This window comes from Haematobia irritans, chromosome 2 (assembly GCF_050003625.1).
Source record: "Haematobia irritans isolate KBUSLIRL chromosome 2, ASM5000362v1, whole genome shotgun sequence".
In the NCBI taxonomy this organism is placed as follows: Eukaryota; Metazoa; Arthropoda; class Insecta; order Diptera; family Muscidae; genus Haematobia; species Haematobia irritans.
In genome coordinates, this window is record NC_134398.1 from 118,724,236 (window position 1) to 118,747,279 (window position 23,044).

Sequence of the window (23,044 nt, forward strand, 5' to 3'; positions counted from 1 at the left end):
GTTCGAGTTTAAGTTAAGTACTATGTTCATTTTTCAAGCTGAAAACCAGCTTGTTTTCAGAGTTACTTTTTTTAATCATTTAATTTAGAAATATAAAATGCTTCGCAATCAATTGGATCTTTTCAATGCATAATATCACAAGACTTGATAAAAATATAATCGTTTTCGTACACATATACGTTTTAAGAAAGTTTCCATTACTTTAATAATGTTTTGCGTGTGTGCAACTAAAATATTATTTCCTAGAGAGTTCACTCTTTTTTCAGTGTATATATTTCTGTACTTGTAATTTAGTGTTTTGGCCGGCGTTTAAAGAAAATTTTATATTTTGAAGAAGAAAAAAATGCATCTAAATTTATTAAAATATCTTTCGTGCTGTACGGAAAAAATTTAAACTATTTTATTGGGGAAAATTTAATAATAATCCAAACTCAATGGGTACCCAATATGAAATGCCTACTTTTAATATTTGCAAAGCAATAAAAATTGTTAGCACCCCAATGTATGATCGCCAACGTAAATATCACAGCGCTTTGGTATCATTCATTGTTTTTAACACGCTATCTCAGACGATCATTGATCGAAGTCCATTTCAGACTGTAGGCGAATTAAAACAGCCTTCACGTTCCCACCCCATTATTTGTAAACTAATCTAAACTCGATTAACAACAGAATCGACATATAGCATAAAAAGTTATCGCATTTAATCAACAACTACTAGATAAATAAGCCATTTTTCGACACTATGTTTTATATATCTGATACCTATTTTCGAAATGCCAGAATAATTTTAAATTTAATCTAATTTATAATAGATAAGTTTAATTGGTGCTTAATTGATATCAGCGAGGGAAAATATATTTTTTAATACAAAAAACCATTTATATTCATCAACATAATAAGACTCTGCAAACCAAATGTGTAATCATAAAACGGCCAGACAGCTGTTCGAGGTTCCTGGATGAAGTTTGTTTGACCTAATATATAATATTTAATCATAAAAACAACGTATATCCATTTGTTAGAATTTTTTGGTTACACAGCTGTTTGTTGTACTATTGTTAATATTTAAATTCCGGTGTAAAATTTTATAAAACTCAAGTTGTCTTTAACTCTTCGTAAAACAAAATAATTTGAATTTCGGGTTCATTTTAACGATTTTTAGTATTTACCTTTTTTAGGGGCAAACTTAGCTACACTCAGATAAATTTCATGTTTAGTCATGCTTTTATGTCACGATCGTATTTAAAATGTATTTTGTGATTATTATTGTTACTTATACACTCAAAGTTTGTTTCTCATTTGCTTTTTGCTTTAAGGAAGTTGATATGGAATAAAAGTATATACTTTTCGCGATAAACGTTTATTCTTTCCCAGGATCTAAAAACAATTTCATAAAGACTAATTAAAAAAAAATCTTTTCTGACTAATTGTATTTTCCCTCACATCTTTCTCATTTCCACGAGGTTTTTTAGTTCTTAGCTTATTTTCTCTGTAATACAAACAACGTAGAAGAAATTATTCGATTTTATAAATTTTTTAAATTTTACCTTTCGCCTGGACAGAGAATCGAACCGCGGACCATGCCATGTAAGCCAACACTCTATCCACTGAGCTATGTAGCTGTTATTGTCATCAATCGACAATTATCCTTATAAGTTATATAGCATAGCTGGCGGGGCCCAGGAGCCGATTAAACAAACTTTATTTAAGAGAAACATACATTTAGTTGGGCACCGTGGAGCAATGGTTGCTACGACCGCCTTACATTCCAAGGGTTCAGACCCCTCCTTTCCACTGGGGCACGTGCCCACAGCCCCGCGATAGATAAGGGCCCCCTAGTTCCTGCCAGATTGCTGAATTTTATTATGAAGATGTTAATGAGAAAGCGTTAGAAATGGAATGTTTGCACTTAACGTAATACTTTTGAAAGAAAACATCATTGACGACGCATTTCCAAATGAAGAAATCGCAATTATAATCGTTTTAAGAATGATGGTTACTAACTGCAGAGGGGAATGTTCCTTCTACAAACTAAAAAGAATTAAAAATGACTTGAGAAGTACAATGCTGCAAGAGAGATTAAGATTTGGGAGATCGCTGATGTCCATAGAATAGATAAATCTAACATGGGCTTGTCATGGGACGGATGTCCACCATTTCCACAGCCGTTGCACTGAATTTGCTTCACTTCTTAAGGTGTGATCCGAATTCAGTGCTTTGGATGTAAATTAAAAAAAATTGTGATACTTTGCTAAATAAATATTTTTTATGGGAGATCGCTGATGTCCATAGAATCCCAGCAAACAAAGCGTCGAAATAAAAGCAGTGAAAATGTGCTTTTTGGATCCGGAAGTGATGCAAAATTGGCGTAGAAGCGATAAATCTGGCATGGGCTTGTCATGGGACGGATGTCCACCATTTCCACAGCCGTTGCACTGAATTTGCATCACTTCTTAAGGTGTGATCCGAATTCAGTGCTTTGGATGTAAATTAAAAAAATTGTGATACTTTAAATATTTTTTATGATTTTTAATGCATTCAAACCTTTGTCCGAAACTTTTGACCTCAAATATTTCCAAAAATTCGCAATTTTTCTGGAACGGATTTAGCATTTTTTTGACAAAATTTAAATATTTTGTACCATTTTATTTAAAAAATAAATGAAATAAAAAAGTTAAAATTACCCTTTTAAAATATTAAAAAAGCTAGTTATAAAAAATTGAATTAAAAGAACTTCCTGAGTAGTTAAAATAAAGAACATTTTTTGGAAGTGCTTTTAAAGTTGTGCCATTGGTAGTACTTCCAATATTTTGTTTTGCTGGGATGTGATGTGCTAAAAAGCATTGACTTTGAAGAAGGGGTTATCGATTTTGCCTTATCACAATGGACTGAATAGTCTAAGTGAGCCTGAAACTTAATCGAGGTGCCACTTTAACCTAACCTAACGATTTTGCCTGTCTCAAATCTATACATAAATTAGGCGCCAACCCTGATGCCAGTCTAACGCCAACTTCTGATGTCCATGAGAAAACATGATTGAGTCGTAAAAAGTCGTTTTAAGTTGCTCTGCTCTGTCGCGCATTCGATTTTGTTTTATCGTTACAGTTGCCGCTTTTAAGTACCATCGATCCTAATTTTTCGTATTTTTTTACAAAAGAAATTATAAACCGAAATTTCTTCAATTCTAATATAATTGAATTGTTACATAGAGTTTTAATCAATAACCTGTGAATGGTAAGGGAGTTACGTTTGTGGCAATATATTACATTTATCTATTCGTTTAATGCGAGTTGCAATAAAAACCTTGTTTATCTATTTTTTTTTTTTGTTTATTATAACAAAATAGTGTTCTGTCAAAGTCATAGGGGCCCTATTATACAATATGCCCAGGGCCTCCAAAAGGTTAAAGACGGCCCTGCCTGGGTTCGACCCCTGCTTCGACCGAACACCAAAAAGTTTTTATTTTACATATATTCCAGATATGTTCGGAAGATTCCGAAAAGGTGTTCAACATTACATACTACTATATTAAATTTTTACATGAAAACGTGTCTTATTAAAGACTTAAAGTCAGAAAAGAACAGTGCTTGATATAAACGAAATGGACTGTGTTGTTGGTTCAAAAATAATTTTTGTTATTGAAAAAATAAACAAACGAATTTTTTTAGTGATAAAAGTTTAAAAATTTCGAAGAACTCTAACAAAAGAAAAACGTTTTCCGTACACGTTTTCCAAACGTTTTTCTTTGCGTGTAGTCAATATGTGTGCTCTGTTAAGAAAGTTCATGGTACACTTATTGTGTTTAGCGACGAAGCTCATTTTTGGCTCAGTGGGTACATAAATAAACAGACTTGTCGGTTTTGGGGTGAAGATCAGCCAGAAGCATTGCAAAAGTTTCTTCAAAGCCCAGCAAAAAAATGGAAGTTGTTTCACAAATATTTCTTTTTAAGAGCATCCAGGGATCCTCCATCAATTTGTCTCCACTGCCGATGAAGTTCTTTTGGACTAGTCTTAGAAAATATCCTATTTGGCGGTTTAAAGTCAACATTTATATTTTGGACAATTAAATGTCGTAAAAGAGTATAGAAAATCAACAAAAAAGTAAAACATTTAGAAATAAAATTAAAAATATCACCCCTGGGGGATTTGAACCTGTGCCTATTGACTTTTTCACTTCATGGAAGTTCTCTTGAGAAGATTTTGCAAATTACGAGAATGTTTAATTTTTTTATTGAGTTTAATGGAAAAAATATATTTCTACAAAAATATACGCGAAAATAACAAACTAAATACTATGTACAACATAAACAATATTCTTTTGAAAATATATTTAATAAATAAATTTGCCACTGATGAGATTTGAATCTGTTTTTTTATATTTTTCTTTTCACTCATATAATAAATAAAGAACATCTCGAGAAGTAGATAAATTATTATGCTTTGGTGTCATATAAAATACAATGTCGTTTGTGGCTGAGTGTACTATGTTAGGTTAGGTTAGATTAGGCTAGGTTAGGTGGCAGCCTGATGTATCAGGCTCACTTAAACAATTCAGTCCATTGTGATACCACATTGGTGAACTTCTCTCTTATCACTAAGTGCTGCCCGATTCCATGTTAAGCTCAATGACAAGGGACCTCCTTTTTATAGCCGAGTCCGAGCGGCGTTCCACATTGCAGTGAAAGCACTTAGAGAAGCTTTTAAACACTCAGAAAGGTCACCTGCATTACTGAGGTGGGATAATCCACCGCTGAAAAACTTTTTGGTGTTCGGTCGAATCAGGAATCGAACCCACGACCTTGTGTATGCAAGGCGGCAATTTATTCGTTTTTTCAGCAGTTTCTTTCATATGCTATCAAAGTCCTTTTAAAATATATTAACGATAAATTAAATTGCCAAATTCAGACTCGACTTCAAGTAGATACTACACTACATTTCGAGTACAAAACGTTTTTGAAATAAAATATTGAAAAACATCTCCCATTTTTGAACGCATTTTTGCTTTGTACGATTTCATTACTTTTAAAGATTTTTTTTGAGTTGACCTTAGTCAAACTCAATTTTCTTTCTTTCCAGTAGAAACACTTAGTTATAAACACAAAACGACTTCATTGAAAAGTTTATCAACGTTTGGGCAAGTAATAAATTTATATGAGAAAATGGGTCTGGGTATGAAAAAAAATTTTACGTTGTATTAAAGATTACGCAATTTACACAATATTAAGGACAAATTTCTTTAAAATGATTTTTTTATTAAAAGAAAGTTTATAATCATTGTTTCAAAAAACAGTTTTTTTTAATTAAGGACAAAAATGTTGGAAATGTATGTCCCTCCATTAAAGTCGTATGTCTTTGAACTGAGGCCAAATTTCCCTAACATAAAGAAACACATTTTTTATTTAAAGAAATAATGAAATGTCGATTTCGAAACAATGTTTATGTGTTGCCTTTAAACGCCAGAAAAAAAACATATAAAGGTTTTGTTAAATATTTGTTATTGTTTATGCATAAACACAGCTGATGAAAATACTGTCCTCTGAGACACTTGGACAAATTTGTTTTCCAATGCAGCAACTAAACTATGACCATGAGAGGTTAATAAATAAACAAAACCTGGTCTTAAACGTAAATATAAAAAAAAAAATTAAATAAACAAAGAAACAAAACGGCGGCGTGTTTTTTGGAGTGTTTTTTCGTTGTTACTATTACATCAGACTAATTCTGTTGTTAAAGTTAAAATTTTTTTATTTAAAAATTTTTAAATTTGATAATGTCAATTTTTTCGATACACTCTACATTGGCAGACTTTCTTCCAATTCTATTTGAACAAATCTACTTGGCTACCCTAAATGTCATTGAACGCTTATTCTGTTGTGTTTTTGTTTTGTTTTTTATTGCAATTGAGTGAATGGCATTCTAATTGATATACACTTTTATTGGACGAAATCATTTTATATTCGTACATAAACGAATATAACAATGTTAAGCATATTATTAACTTAATCCCGCTTAGTACTATGGGATGAGAAAATCGTTCTTACCTCATATGAGGATCCAACTCGAAGTGCGGCAAATACTGGCAAATATACTTTTGATACAACAATGGCCATGAGTATGATCGATACTATAATCATCCAATATTGTGTACCAAAATTATAGATCTCCGATACAGTACCAAGTATGGTAACACCTGATACATAACTATCATAATAATGGGAAATATGGGAAAAATGCAAAGAATAGGGTGTCAAAGATGTTTGATTATAGAAAGCCTTATTTTCCACTTACCTACCGACCAAACTCATGGCAACTGGAAATATTTTCAATCTACGCGATCCCAAAAGGTATTCATTCATTTTCGACGATCCAAAGTCTGTAGTTCTCTTTGCAACCTCTTCCACATCGGTTTGAGGTACTTTTTTGACAGCTTTTTCTTTTCTTTAAATGGCAAAAGTTTTAAATGCAACCATTGCAATTATTTGCTTAATCACCTGATGACTTACTTGAAATATCCATAATAAACGCCAGTACCCGTCGACAAGAAAATCATCAACACAAATACAACATAATCGGCCCAATGAAAATGAAACTGCCCGAAGTCTTGATATTCTCTCATCTGAAAAGAAATGCAAAAGGGATAATAACTTAGATACGTTTAAAAACAACTAAAGTATTATAAAACTTATTATAAGTTAAAAATGACAAATATTTACACGAAAAAAATTTAATTAATTGCGTTTCTTTGAAAAATTTAAACTTTTCAGAAAAAAAAATCAATTTTGTATTTTTTGTTTGCCGAAACTAAATAGCAAACTAGCGAATAGCGAACACTGAACTTTTGGAAGACAAACTTTTATACAAACTGTATCCTGATTTCGAGGCTTGTTTGAAATGTTTTCCAATATGTTCAATTATTTTATTTTGTGTAAGTGCTATTTATTCTTACTATAACGTCTTTAATTTATTACTCTTTCCGTTAGAAGCCAATGTCATCGTTTTGTAGCAAAGTGTTCCTAATATAATCCTGCTTCGACCGAACACCAAAAAGTTTTTCAGCGGTGGATTATCCCACCTCAGTGCTGGTGACATTTCTGAGGGTTTCAAAGCTTCTCTAAGTGGTTTCACTGCAATGTGGAATGCCGTTCGGACTCGGCTATAAAAAGGAGGTCCCTTGTCATTGAGCTTAACATGGAATCGGGCAGCACTCAGTGATTTTTTTTTATTTATTTACACAGCATAATTAGCAGCTGGTTACAGTAAAATAAAAAGTATGACGTTTATAATACATTAAAAATAAAATGAAATAAAATATATCTATATAATCTATTTTAGAAATTGTAGGGACAATAGAAGATTTATAGGCAGGATTGGGACTAAGAATTGGATACAAACAACAAAAAAACAAGAGAAAAAAAGAAGGGAAAAAAAAACTATAAGATAAGGAACAATTTTACAACAAGAATTGGGAATATAGTGTAAAGCTGGAGTAAATTCATTGCGGAAAAAATGGGATACCAGGGATAGAATGGGTTTTGTATTAGACGAATTATGGGTCAGGAACTAAGAGAATCAGGAACTAGGATGAATCAGGAACATGGTGATAGCAGGAATAAGAACAGCAGGAACGGATACAGGAAATGACGCCAAAGCATAGTAGGAGCATAGTAGGTATGTTGAAAGGAAGAAATTTAGGCAATTACAAGTCAGGAACCAGGAAGAATCAGGAACACAGCAGTATAAGGATGAATCAGGAACTAGGGTGAATCAGGATCATGGTGATAGCAGGAATAAGAACAGCAGGAACGGATACAGGAAATGACGCCAAAGCATAGTAGGAGCATAGTAGGTATGTTGAAAGGAAGAAATTTAGGCAATTACAAGTCAGGAACCAAGAAGAATCAGGAACACAGCAGTATAAGGAAATGGAAAATAAAATCGGAGAGAATAATATCGCTTGAACGGGAGTTATTGCAGGAACATGGTGATAGCAGGAATCAGGAACACAGTGATAGCATGAATAAGGATAGCAGGAACGAACACAGGAAATTACGTTAATGGACAGGAGCATAATAGGGAGTTATTGCAGGAACAGACAGGAACAATAAAATACGAAATACGATATAATTATAGTTGACAACCCATTAGAGCACAAATCTAATCCATAAGCGCGTTTTATACAAGATATGGCGCGTTTTATACAAGATATGGAATCAGTGAGTGAAAATAAATTAAAAGAATGGTTAAACTCAATTATAAGACGATTCAATGGGCTATTGGCCTCGTAGTTGTACTTGAATAGTGGTAGTCTCAAGGGCAAAAAATGTCTCATTGGTCGACTTGGTACAACAAAGTTCAAGTGTCCAATCAAGAAATCAGTGAAGTTTTTCCTATGCAATTACATTTAGTGTACATCTAAAAATGCTCTTCTACAGATGGTCTTAATTTTCACTTCACATTAAGTTCTTTTGAGGTAATGCTTTGTTTACGCAGTGATCAAAATAAATTTAACTTTTCTGAGTTTTAATGTATGTTGTAATGTATGTTTAATGTAATGTGTGGTATACACGGTAAGGACAAATAAAATAATAGAATTTTCCAAAACACACTTAAAAAGTATAGTAAGTAAGTTGAAAAACTTAAGAACCATTTTGTTTATCTAGCGATGTTCGTCCGACTATCCGTCCGTCTGTTGAAATCATGCTAACTTTCGAACGAAACAACCTATCGCCTTGAAACTTGGCACAAGTAGTCGTTATCGATGTAAGTCGGTATTGAAAATGGGACATATCAGACCGACCCCCAGATTTGGCTTGCGCAGCCTCTTAGAGAATTGGTCCATATCGGTCCATTATAGTATATAGCCCCCCATAAAAACCAATCCCAAGATTTGACCTCCGGAGCCTCTTGGAGGAGCAAATTTCATCCGGTTAGGTTTTTTTATTGTCTAACTTATGAGGTATATATGGACTAACTTACAATTTAGAAGACAATTTTAAGAAGCTTAAAGACCTTACCATCTGCAAGTGTTATGACAACCCAAGCCTGTAATTTTAAAGGCAGTAATTCTATTGTGAATTACAGCCTTTAGTAGAAGTTTCTACCAAAGACAATAAACTTTAGCTAGATAAGACATTGGCTTGCGTCATACCAAATGTTGCATTTGCCATGTTAGTTCCATACATGTTTGTAATTTTTTATTTGTTTTTCGTTTTTATTTTTTAAATAAAAAACTTAATTTGCTTAATGAAACAATGTTAAATTTTAGGTAACACCAAAAAATTACATTTTCCCCTTTATGGAAATTTATTTCGTGCACTTAATTTCTTTTTATTTGCATTTTAATGCTATGGCAATACTTGTCGTATACGCGTTTGGTTCGATAAACGAAACGTATGAAAGTAACACCGTAAATGGTTAGATCTCCTCAGTAGGCAATTTCCTATCTTCCTTTGTGTAGTGTATATAAGATTCGGCCTGGCCGAACTCACGGCCGTATATACTTGTTTTGTTACAAATAGGTTAAAAGCAGAGTAAGAATTTTGTCGAAACCAAAGACAATACACTTTAGAAGACCGGAAATTGGCTTGCGTCATACCAAATGTTGCATTGACGGCGCTAGGTCCATACACGTTTGTAATTTCTTTTATTTGCATTTTTTTTTAATAAAAAACTTAATTTTTTAAATTGAACAATGTTAAATTTTGAGCAATAAATAAAAACATATATTTTCCCGCTTGTTCCAAGATGTTTCCAACTCTTAATTTCTTTTTATTTGCATTTTAATGTATCGAACCAAACGCGTAAACGACAAGTAGGGACATAGCGCCGTCAATGGTTTGATGTTCTCAGCAGCCAAATTCCCATCTTCTTCTCTTCTATTGTCTTTGGTAGAAACATTGCGAATTTTTAAAATAAACAAGTAAATAAAAACATTTACCAAAACATAACAAATATGGATTTTATTTGCAACTCGGAAATATTTATGAAGGTAATAAATGTAAAATACAAATATGTATGATGTCACTAAGGTTAATTAAGTGTTGGCAAATAATAGCTATGCGTTTGCACAATTTCAATCAACTCAATTGGAAATTGTTTCCGATTAGGCGGCCATCGAACAATACCAGTAACGTAGGGCGGACTAATGCAGTAGGTAAAAAATTAACATTTTTATGATCGAAAAAAAAAAATTATAAACGAAAAACTCTTTTACATGGTACGCAAATGCTGGAAAAATTACATGGACGAACGATTCTGTTTTTTATATATATATTAACATATATGTTAATACGTTGGAAAATATTCCCCCATGTTCCGATATTCGGAATCGCAAATTGCAAGAATTTATTTTTCTTATAACGAAAAAATAGAAATACTCTCGGAGTTTAAAACAATTTTAATTCGAACTTCACATTAAAGACAAATATATTACCAAGATTTAAGTCTATAAGTTTGAGATTATTGACATTTGCGATTCCTAATTTCGGAACATGGGGAATTATGTTTGGAACATTACATCTTCTCAAACATAATATCACGTCAGAGAGAGAGAGAGAGAGAGAGAGAGAAAGCGAGAGAGAATAAAGAAAAAAGATAAAGATGGCGACAGAGATAGATAACGAAATATGCATACACACAAAAAATTATCACCGATTTTTTTTTTCAATTAAACACTTAATTGAATTTGGAAACGGATTCAATTAATATGTTAATTGATTCAATTAATTAATTAATCAAATCCAAATAAAATCCAATTAAAAAAATGATTGATGTTTAGTACGTTTCCAATTAAAATATTAATTGATTCAATCAATTTGTTAATCAATTCGGAAATAATTTTCAATCACAAACGTGATTGAAACATTTACCGTTCGCAATTAAACATGTGATTGATTCAATCACCTTTGACATTGAAATTGAATACTTTTGATGGAGAGAGAGAGCAAAAAGAGAACGAGAGAATGTGTATTTTTTCAACAACATGTGGTAGAGAGATCAGACTGTGGAAGTAACTCGTAACGAACGGTTGGGTTTTTGTTTTTCGCGTAAATTGAAAAACATGATTGGCGACATTCTGTCTGCTGCGTTCGAAATGTGTGCAAAAATATTTTGAATACAATAACAAGTCAAACAAAAAAAAAATAAAGTGCGCAACAACAAATGGCCATGCGGTAAAGGAATGCATTTGGAATTAACTTGCGTTATGTTTGCGGTATTGTAAACATGGAAAACAATCTACTTTTATTGAAGGTAAGCAATTGTGAACTGTGAATACAGTTTTCCATTGAAGCCTGTTTATAGTAAACGGACTAAAATAATATATATTTTTTTATTCATTTCCTTTGGGGATCAATTTTATTTCGCCAAATTGGGAAATCCACCATTTTAATAAAAAATCATCTAGTATAAGAAAATTTTTGCAATCAAAAGGTGGGTTATCGTATTAATCATATAAAATTGTAATTTCGTTTTACTCCTAGTTTTCTTAAAACCAAGAACGGTATGGGTTCGTTGGAAGATTCACCTTCAAGTTGCGAAGTAGCATTTTTTGTTTTACCTGTCTTTTTCAGTTTGAGCCCAAGTAGAGAGCAGCATATTTGATATATAACCTAATGAGGAGCAATACAATCTCTATTTAATGGTAAAACATTTCTTTCTTTTGGATATAAAAATAAATATAACCGATCCCCTTTTATGCCAAAATACTCTACAGTATAACTAAGGAACTAAGAATTCGGGTAATGTTTAACAAAATTAAATTTTAATTAAACAAAACAATTTCTAATTATTCTGTTTACTTTCAGAAAAACGAATTTAGCTTACAGGTTGCTGACTTATTGGAAATGTAGGCGCATCTACATATTAGAAGGAGCATGCTGACATGGTTATTACGATAAGGAAGATAATAATTTATACAGTTTATTTTTTCCACCCTTTAGTTGTTATTTATAGTAATTGTAAATGAAAGTTATGTTAGAAAAAAGACCCAAATGAGAAGAACCAAATTCTTTAGTCTATATTGAATATGTTTTATAAGAAACGCATATATATATATATATATATATATATATATATATATATATATATATATATATATATATATATATATATATATATATATATATATATATATATATATATATATATATATATATATATATATATATATATATATATATATATATATATATATATATATATATCAATCATTTAATTGATTCCGTGACAAACGTCAATTAAATTTTTAATTGAAAATCGTGTTGGTTTTTCAATCAAAATGGGTGATTGATACTATCATTTTCGTGATTGAAGACATTTCAATTAAAAAATGATTGAATCCGCGAATTTCGTGATTGAAATAAAAAAAAAATTGTGTGTAGGTTACTGACTTCACGTTCATGATTGCTTATCGGCTTACATATTTATATAAATAAATTTTTAGGGTGTAATACTTAAATTTTTATTTGTATTGTATTTAAGACAGTTTGCTGCAAGCAAACAAATATTTAGAAACTGGAATCAACTACTTGTGGCCTTAAACAAAGATACATATATTGTTTGTACAGTACAAACAATTTTTTGTTTGTACAAATATGCTTGAAGCACAATATGTTTGTTTTAACATCAAACTTAATATCATTATAAACTTGAATGACAGTACATTTATAAGAATAAATTCTTGTTGTACCATCCTGATATTTCATTCAAATAAATAAATAAAAAAATAAATATGTTACAGAGGCGATTTTTTTAAGGTGTATATGTGAGGGCCACATATGTGCATTGAGGGTCGCAGAAGATATTTCCATGCCCTTTTAACTTGGCTATAAAAAGGAGACCTCTAATCATTGAGATAAATTATTTTTTTTTTCGTTGAGAGCAATCCAAAAAATTGCTTCTGTACATATACTCCGAGACACATTCTGCTTCAAGCATAAATATTTTCAGAATTGATCGAAACAAAATATTGTTTGTATTGTTCAAACATATTACATATTACACAGAAAAAAATTTCCGTAGTTAACCTAACGCTAAATTTAACTTATTTTTATTGGAAAAAATTACTTGTTTGTAGTTGAATTTTATTATTTTTATCGAAATTTTCCACAGCTTAATGAAATCTTACTTTTTTTTAAGTATGTCTCAAAAATTGTATAAACTTAACGTGAGTATAAAGTTCATTGACCGTACACATAAGTTCAATGGGAAAAATAGTAAGAATGAACTACTGTCTGGTTAAAATGGTCATGATTTGGCGCCAAAGATTTTCTTCTTTACTTTTAGTTAATTTTTTCTTCTATGAGATGATGTAATTTCGTGAACTGCAGTTAAAAAGTACAACAGGGCATTAAAATTTCCTGGTTTTAACAACGCTTTGTGGAAATCTCAAAGTGTCGAGTAAAATTTAGTTCAATTTTCGAGCGAGGTAGTTCATTCTTCCTATAAAACTGTTCACTTTTTTTCGGTGTAGGCATACACTGGCAGAAAAAACAAAAACTTTTAATGAAATTTTCTTTGTGTGTATATATGTTTAAGGCACCAAGTGGTTACTACCATTTTTTTACTTGCAGCATATTCTCTCGGCCTCTCTTTCTAAACACATATATGTTTAGAGGCAATTTGTAAATTAATATCTGTTTGCATCCGCACATATTATATTTACAAAATGTTATATCCAAAACATAATATGTTCTAACATATTAACATATATATTTATATTAGTTTATGAACATTATATGCTTGCATTTATAAAAATAATGTACTAAAAATTTGAGTTTCAAATATCGAAACATATGAAAAGCAGCATTTTTTCATCTTTTTTTTTCTTGTAACATTAAAATAAATAGTGACGGATAAGTAGATAAGGCAGCGGAAAGTATTTTTGATCATTGTACAAAATAAAGAAAGTGTCGAAAGTATTTTTAGATGGTTCAAAATAGGGTTTTTAATGGTGATTAAATCAAATTATTTTAAAACGAGGGAATTTTTACATGTTCATTAACATTGTATGTCTGATCATCCATGTCCGTTTTATGAGCCATGAAAACCACCATAAAAATATATATAATACATGTGTTGTAGAATTAATTATTTCTAATTAAAATATTGGAAATTATTCGATGTAGAAGTAATTTATTGGGTAATTAGAATAAGTGACAATGTGTTTGGGTTTCATGTGTATGGAAATTACCTAGTGTACTTAAAACAATAACATTTACACTTGGTCCAATTGAACCCAGTAATTCATATGTTTTGAATTCCATTATCAGAGTGCATGGAGATTATAGACAGTTTGTAGTTTAACCAATTAGTTTAGTAATTGCGTTAATAAAAAATCGCACTTGATTTTATTGTCCATTTATGCCAATAATTTGTTTTTAGTTTGCTTTTCCTGTTTAAGGTTGGTGTAGGATAGCAATAATTTGATCTGTCCCATTTTAGCTTTTTCTTTATTAATTTTAAGCACACACTTTCCATTAAATGGATTTGCAAGTTGTGTGTGTGTTTATTAAGACAATTCACATCTTGATAACATTTTAATAAACAAAGTGTTTGTTAATATATTACTAATTTAACTTTTTAACACAGATTAATGGCCATTATAATTTATTCAAAATTTTTATTTAAATTATGCATTGAACGTTGACCCTCTAGTTGCAATAAAAGCTTGTATGACATATCACTTCCCTACACGGACGAAAAAGACTTTTTTGTGTAAAAATTATATGTTTAGAACTCAAAATGTTTAACACATTATTTTTAAGCGCAAGCATATAATGTTCATAAACTAATATAACATGTTAATAAAAAAAATTAACAATTTTGTCAAAATTAAAAATACAGTCAATTAGGAGAATGATTGAAATTTTTTATATATTTAGTTAAAAAAAAAAACATTTCCAATTAAATCATGTAACTAAAGTATGTAAAGTCTACAGTCGGTCGGGCCGACTATATTATACCCTTCACCACCGTATCAATCTCAATTCCTTCAAACTTAAAACAATTTTTATGCAATTTGACAAAACTGATTTAGGATTTATTGGGCGATACATATGTATTAGCGGTATAGGAGTGTTTGAGGCATTTGTACAATTTTTGCTACTTAATGTCAGTACTATGTTCGCTTTTCGCGGTTATTTTATCAAAACAGTACAATATAAAGTAGGTTTATTTTTGAAAATTTTAACTGAAATAGTTTTCTAATTGCAACAAATAAGTTAATATTTTTTGTCAAAATAAAGAAATTTTTTTAAAAATAATAAACATTTTTCTGTTGTTTAAGAAAACTTCATATGTTGAAGAAAAAAAATTGGATTTAAATGATAAAATATTTTTAGCGCTGTACGAAGTTCAAGAAATGTAAAATTTTAGTAAAATTTACTCACTTTTGAACTCAGTTTAAGCAAACTTCTCCCATTTTAGGAAAATTTAAACTATTTTAATTTTTAGTAAAATTGTATACTATATTTGTATAAGATTTTTTTTTCTTATTTTTAGTTCACGTCATTAGACTTAGCAAAAAATTATTCAAATAAAGAACATTTGCTCACATTGAGCAAAATTTAACTAAAATCCACTAATCTTTATGAACTAAAATAAAATTCCGTTGACATTAGCGCCCCCGTTTTTGAGTGTACCATAATCATTTCGGTATTATGTCATAAGAAAAAAGGAGTTTTTCAATATTCCGATGTTTTTATATATTTATATTTCGTACACTTAACCTTATATATCAAATTATAATTAAATTTATGAAGCTAATTAACATTTTATGAAGCTAAATAGAAGCAAAGTACCAAAAAGGATAAGGCAAAACAATTGCAACTCATAACATTTTGTAATTTTTTCCGAATCCTTTATTTGCAATAACAGCTATGCATCGTCAGGACATGGACTTTATCACATGTCCAGTTACATTCTACATTATTCCATGCACTCTGCAGTCGCATGAACAAAGTCGTTATTTCATACATTGTATAGATAAATATTTGTATCCAATATTATAATGCTCAAACCACGTTTTTATAAGTTTTCACGTGTGTCTATGTTTGTTTTGGCCCGTTATCCTGTTGAAACGTCCAACGTGACAACATTTCCCATTTGATATTTGGTAACATAACATCTTCGAGGATGTTTTTGCACATCCAACTATCCATTGTAACATTAACAGGTTGGCTGATAAGTCCCCGGTCTGACACATAGATGGCGTCGCTACTATTAAATGCATATTATTTTTATATAGTACCAACCTTCAAATGACTCGTGTCAAAATTTGACGTCTGTAAGTCAATTAATATGTGAGATAGATCGTCTTTTGTGAAGAAACTTTTGTTATTGTGAAAAAATGGAAAAAAAAAAGAAATTTCGTGTTTTGATAAAATACTGTTTTCTGAAGGGGGAAAAATACGGTGGAAGCAAAAACTTGGCTTGATAATGAGTTTCCGGACTCTTCCCCAGGGAAATCAACAATAATTGATTTGTATGCAAAATTCAATCGTGGTGAAATCAGCACGGAGGACGGTGAACTCAGTGGACGCCCGAAAGAGGTGGTTACCGACGAAAACATCAAAAAAATCCACAAAATGATTTTGAATGACCGTAAAATTAAGTTGATCGAGATAGCAGAGGCCTTAAAGATATCAAAGGAACGTGTTGGTCATATCATTCATCAATATTTGGATATGCGGAAGCTCTGTGCAAAATGGGTGCCGCGCGAGCTCACATTTGACCAAAAACAACAACGTGTTGATGATTCTGAGCGGTGTTTGCAGCTGTTAACTCGTAATACACCCGAGTTTTTCCGTCGATATGTGACAATGGATGAAATATGGCTCCATCACTATACTCCTGAGTCCAATCGACAGTCGGCTGAGTGGACAGCGACCGGTGAACCGTCTCCGAAGCGTGGAAAGACTCAAAAGTCCGCTGGCAAAGTAATGGCCTCTGTTTTTTGGGATGCGCATGGAATAATTTTTATCGATTATCTTGAGAATGGAAAAACCATCAACAGTGACTATTATATGGCGTTATTGGAGCGTTTGAAGGTCGAAATCGCGGCAAAACGGCTCTATATGGAGAAGAAAAAAGTGTTGTTCCACCAAGACAACGCACCGTGCCACAAGTCATTGGGAACGATGGCAAAAATTCATGAATTGGGCTTCGAATTGCTTCCCCACTCAGACCTCAAAAGGATGCTCGCAGGGAAAACATTTGGCTGCAATGAAGAGGTGATCGCCGAAACTGAGGCCTATTTTGAGGCAAAACCGAAGGAGTACTACCAAAATGGTATCAAAAAATTGGATGTGTCGTTATAATCGTTGTATCGCTCTTGAAGGGAACTATATTGAATAATAAAAACGAATTTTTATCGGCCAACCTGTTAATTCCATGCAGTGACTAATGGGTTAGTCAAAAATCATCACCAGTGCATGATGTGGCCCCTCCACGCTGGACAGCCATAACACAAAACTATACAAGACTATCGGTATATTAAACGATGGATCTCAGATTTCTCCTTCTTGGCGTTACATACAAAGGCAAAACCATATATCCTGTACCACTGTAGTGGTGAAGGATATAAAAATATTATTTGTATTCTTTTATGTATTTTTAAAATAATAATAAATGTTATCAGAAAACTCATACGAAGGTATAAACTATTGTAAAATTATTTCAGCTTCGGGAAAAACATTAGAAATAAATAAATCACAATACAATGTATAATTGATTACCTCAATTAAAAAATTGAGTTGTCAGCCAATTAAGAAATTAATTGAAAGTGCCCAAAAGAAATCAATTTATCAAGTATATTTTGTATTTCTAATTAATTCTGTGGTTAGGTTAGGTTAGGTTAGGTTAGGTTAGGTTATGTGGCAGCCCGATGTATCAGGCTCACTTAGACTATTCAGTCCATTGTGATACCACAGTGGTGAACTTCTCTCTTATCACTGAGTGCTGCCCGATTCCATGTTAAGCTCAATGACAAGGGACCTCCTTTTTATAGCCGAGTCCGAACGGCGTTCCACATTCCAGTGAAACCGCTTAGAGAAGCTTTGAAACCCTCAGAAATGTCACCAGCATTACTGAGGTGGGAAAATCCACCGCCGAAAAACTTTTTGGTCGTAGCAGGAATCGAACCCACGACCTTGTGTATGCAAGGCGGGCATGCTAACCATTGCACCACGGTGGCTCCCATTGTTAACCTTAGGATTCGATGGAAAAATATTTATATATGTATATACTCGACTTCACGTTCTTCTTTTGTACGGACGTACCAACCACTTCTCTAAGTGCTTTCACTGCAATGTGGAACGCCGTTCGGACTCGGCTATAAAAAGGAGGTACATTGTCATTGAGCTTAACATGGAATCGGGCAGCACTCAGTGATAAGAGAGAAGTTCACCAATGTCACACATATCACAATGGACTGAATAGTCTAAGTGAGCCTGATACATCGGGCTGCCACCTAACCTAACCTAAAGTTAACGACAACCATTCAAAAGCACATCATATTTAAATTCTAAACAATTATTTTACAACCAACACATAAATTTATTTAGATGTGAACAATTGTTTGCTAGCCATTAATTTAGAAATACAAATAAATATGAATTTCTATTAACGAATAATTTTATTTATTTTCACTTTTAAAGCCGGCATAAAGCTGGCATTATCGCGTTAAAATTGCCGTGTTTACCCTTTTACTTTTCTTTAATAATTTATTTTAAAGAAAATAAACTTATTCAATTGTTGTTTTGGATCATTCTCCACCAAGTTATAAATAATACAATTTGCCGAAAGTTATGCTGTTCTGGTTTTACCGATTCGAGTTCTGCCGCCAAAATGAGAAATAATTTTAACGGCAAAACTCGAACTCAATGCCCGCTTTTATTTTCGAAAGTATCCGTCAACTCCTGTTGGACTACTTATTAATAAAGAGGAACTAAACTTTGTTTATACCCTTCACCACTACTGTGGTACAGGGTATAATAAGTTTGTGCATTTGTATGTAACGCCAAGAAGGAAAAGTCTGAGACCCATCGTTTAGTATACCGATCGTCTTAAAATTAAATTCTGAGTCGATTTAGCGATGTCCGTCTGTCTGTCTGTTGATGTATTTTTGTGTGCAAAGTACAGCTCGCAGTTTTAGTCCGATTGTCCTAAAATTTGGTATAGGGTCCTGTTTCGGCTCAAAGACGATCCCTATTGATTTTGGAAAAAATCGGTTCAGATTTAGATATAGCTGCCATATATATTTTTCACCGATTTGGTCATAATTGGCGTGTATATCAACCGATCTTCCTCAAATTCCGTACATCCGAATATTTTATGAGTCTCGAAAAACTTGCAAAATATCAGCCAAATCGGTTCAGATTTAGATATAGCTCCCATATATAGCTTACGCCCGATTTACACTCATTTGCCCACAGAGGCCAAGTTTTTGCTCCGATTTAGTTGAAATTTTGCACAGGGAGTAGAATTAGCATTGTAGCTATACGTGCCAAATTTGGTTGAAATCGGTTCAGATTTAGATATAGCTCCCATATATAGCTTTCGCCCGATTTACACTGAAATGACCACAGAGGCCAATTTTTAACTCCGATTTATTTAAAATTTTGCACAGGGAGTAGAATTAGCATTGTAGCTATACGTGCCAAATTTGGTTGAAATCGGTTCAGATTTAGATATATCTCCGATATATAGCTTTCGCCCGATTTACACTCATATGACCACAGAGGCCAATTTTTAACTCCGATTTAGTTGAAATTTTGCACTGGGAGTAGAATTAGCATTGTAGCTATGCGTGCCAAATTTGGTTGAAATCGGTTCAGATTTAGATATATCTCCCATATATAGCTTTCGCCCGATTTACACTCATATGACCACAGAGGCCAATTTTTAGCTCCGATTTAGTTGAAATTTTGCACAGGGAGTAGAATTAGCATTGTAGCTATGCGTGCCAAATTTGGTTGACATCGGTTCAGATTTAGATTTAGCTCCCATATATATGTTTTTCTGATTTCGACCAACATTTTCCTTGTAAAATCGCCACTGCTTAGTCGAAAAGTTGTAAAATTGACTCTAATTTTCTTAAACTCCTAATACATATATATCGAGCGATAAATCATAAATAAACTTTTGCGAAGTTTCCTTAAAATTGCTTCAGATTTAAAGGTTTCCCATATTTTTTTACTAACATTGTGTTCCACCCTAGTGCATTAGACGACTTAAATTTTGAGTCTATAGATTTTGTAGAAGTCTATCAAATTCTGTCCAAATCGAGTGATATTTAAATGTATGTATTTGGGACAAACCTTTATATATAGCCCCCAACACATTTGACGGATGTGATATGGTATCGAAAATTTAGATCTACAAAGTGGTGCAGGGTATAATATAGTCGGCCTCGCCCGACTTTAGACTTTCCTTACTTGTTTAATAATGGACTCAATATTAGTTATATACTAACTCTGTAAGTGCCAAATCAACTACAGCTACAACTACACTGAAAAAAAAACATGCGCGGTTCCAAAGATTTTGTCTTTACTCTTACAAATTTGGATTTGATTCCGAGCCAAAAAATTTTTCTTTCATGTTATGATATCCAGTTTTAAGTTAAATCACTTAATTATAAGGACAATACGACTTCATTGAAAAGCTTATCGACTTTTGGACAAGAAAAAACTTTATATTAGAGAAATGCGTCTTCTATGCTAAGCAAAATTAGCATTCGTATTTTAAGGACATGAAATCTTTGGCCTCACGACAATATTTTTTTCAGTGTATATATAATATCAGCCATTTCTGCTCAGATTGTGCCAAAACTCCCATAAAAATGTACCCCTTAATGTTCTTAAATATGGAAATGTGGTTTATCGCTCAAATCAATACCAAAGTTATCCCACAAATGCTAATCTTTTCTAATTCAGTAGGGGTGGTTTAGGGTATGATATAGTCGGCCCCGCCCGACTTTCTGCTTTACTTACTTGTTTTTTTTTTTTTTTTTTTTTTAACTATGAAATTTTCTTCAAAAAGTGTAGATAAAATTTCTTCCAAATTTTTTTCATTTTTCAATTGATATCAGATTAGAAGACTAAATAGAAGTCTCTATTTCTGTCCTTAAAGTGCATTTTTTTAGTGCAAGAATAAACAGGCGTATGGAAATACTGAAGCAATATTAAATATTGAGACTGAGAAGATAAATAAATAAATCAAACATTACCTTAAATAAGTCACCGTAAAAAATGATCCTAAAGTTGGTTTATTATTTCTGTTTTTGTTGAAAAATAATTTCCATACTATCTCATGTTCATTCACATTACACTGAATATATATTAGTATCAACCATTGTTCTAATCAATATTATTTATTTGATCATTTGACCTATTAATATCAAATTATTTCGTATATATACGAGTATATATATGAAAATGTAAGGCATATACGTGACAATGCATTTACAACTGAGATATTGTTATGTACTTTGCTAACATTGTTATTCTAATCGACACATATTTCTGGAATCGAATTTCATTGAATAGTTACACCAAGAGAAAATAGAATTTCAGTGAATAGTTATACCAAGAAAAAATCGCCATTTTAAATCATAAACAAATTTTAGAGACACCAACTACAAAACTTCATATTTTCATGGTGGAGAATAAAATATTTATTAATTTTAATTTGAAAAAATATGCAAGCACAGAGAATTTTATTTGTATGGTAATAAATTAAACATATCTTGGCACACTCATGAAAAGTTCACATGGATACAAAGATATTTACTTTTAAGATTTTTATCTAGATTCTCTATTAAATTTGTTTTTTTTTTTAGTGCATGCATACAATGTTCATAAACTAGCATAACGCGTTTGGGACATATATATTAATATGTTAGAACATATTATGTTTGGGACATAAAATGTTAGTAAGTATAAAATGCTTGGATGCAAATGTATATTAATTTAGAAATAGCCTGCAAACCTATATGTGTTTAGAAAGAGAGACCTAGAGAGTATGCTGCAAGTAAAAGAATGGAAGTAACCAATTGGCGCCTTAAAAATATATATACACAAAGAAAATTTCATTAAAAGTTTGTTCTACCAGTGTATGCCTAAGGTGAAACATAATATGTTTGAACAATACAAACAATATTTTGTTTGGACCAAACCTGAAAATATATATGCTGGAAGCAAAATGTGTTTGGGGTATATGTTGCAGAAGCGATTTTTTTGAGTGTGTATATAGATTTAATCGAATAATCCATTTGAGATATATTGACAAAGCTCTTCAAGAACAGATGAACAGATGTTTACAAACAAAAACTATAAGATCCTCAAAAAAAAAATCAAAACATATTTCGTATTTGTCTAGAAAGAGTAAATTTTATTTTAATTGGGTTCATAGTTTTCTAAAATGAGTAAATTTATTTAGATTATGTCTGTCTTGATCTTCTACACGGAGGAAAAAGTGTGTTTTTTATATGTTTGGATACAAAAATAAGATGTTTGGGACAAACAAATTTAACACAATATGTGTGGGTACAAGAATATTGTGTTTGAAAAGTAGTATATTATGTTTACAATCGATATGTTAATAAAGGGTGATTCTTTTGAGGTTAGGATTTTCATGCATTAGTATTTGACAGATCACGTGGGATTTCAGACATGGTGTCAAAGAGAAAGATGCTCAGTATGCTTTGACATTTCATCATGAATAGACTTACGATCTGCCACAACGTCGAATTTTCAGTGAATGGGCCCTAGAAAAGTTGGCAGAAAATCCGCTTTTTTATCGACAAATTTTGTTCAGCGATGAGGCTCATTTCTGGTTGAACGGCTACGTAAATAAGCAAAATTGCCGCATTTGGAGTGAAGAGCAACCAGAAGCCGTTCAAGAACTGCCCATGCATCCCGAAAAATGCACTGTTTGGTGTGGTTTGTACGCTGGTGGAATCATTGGACCGTATTTTTTCAAAGATGCTGTTGGACGCAACGTTACGGTGAATGGCGATCGCTATCGTTCGATGCTAACAAAC

General features: G+C 31.9%; 1 protein-coding gene across 6 annotated transcripts in view; it reads right to left on the reverse strand.

Moving 5' to 3' along the window:
* The window catches only part of SLC5A11 (Sodium/solute co-transporter-like 5A11), a 55,906-nt gene that overhangs the window by 22,231 nt on the left and 10,631 nt on the right, over nt 1-23,044 (reverse strand). For all 6 annotated transcript variants that reach the window (XM_075295959.1, XM_075295957.1, XM_075295956.1 and 3 more), the window contains 3 exons: nt 6,507-6,619; nt 6,292-6,441; nt 6,045-6,204 (listed from right to left, as the gene is read on the reverse strand). In XM_075295959.1, the coding sequence (XP_075152074.1) occupies nt 6,045-6,204; nt 6,292-6,441; nt 6,507-6,619 (423 nt within the window). The remainder of the gene's footprint in view (nt 1-6,044; nt 6,205-6,291; nt 6,442-6,506; nt 6,620-23,044) is intronic.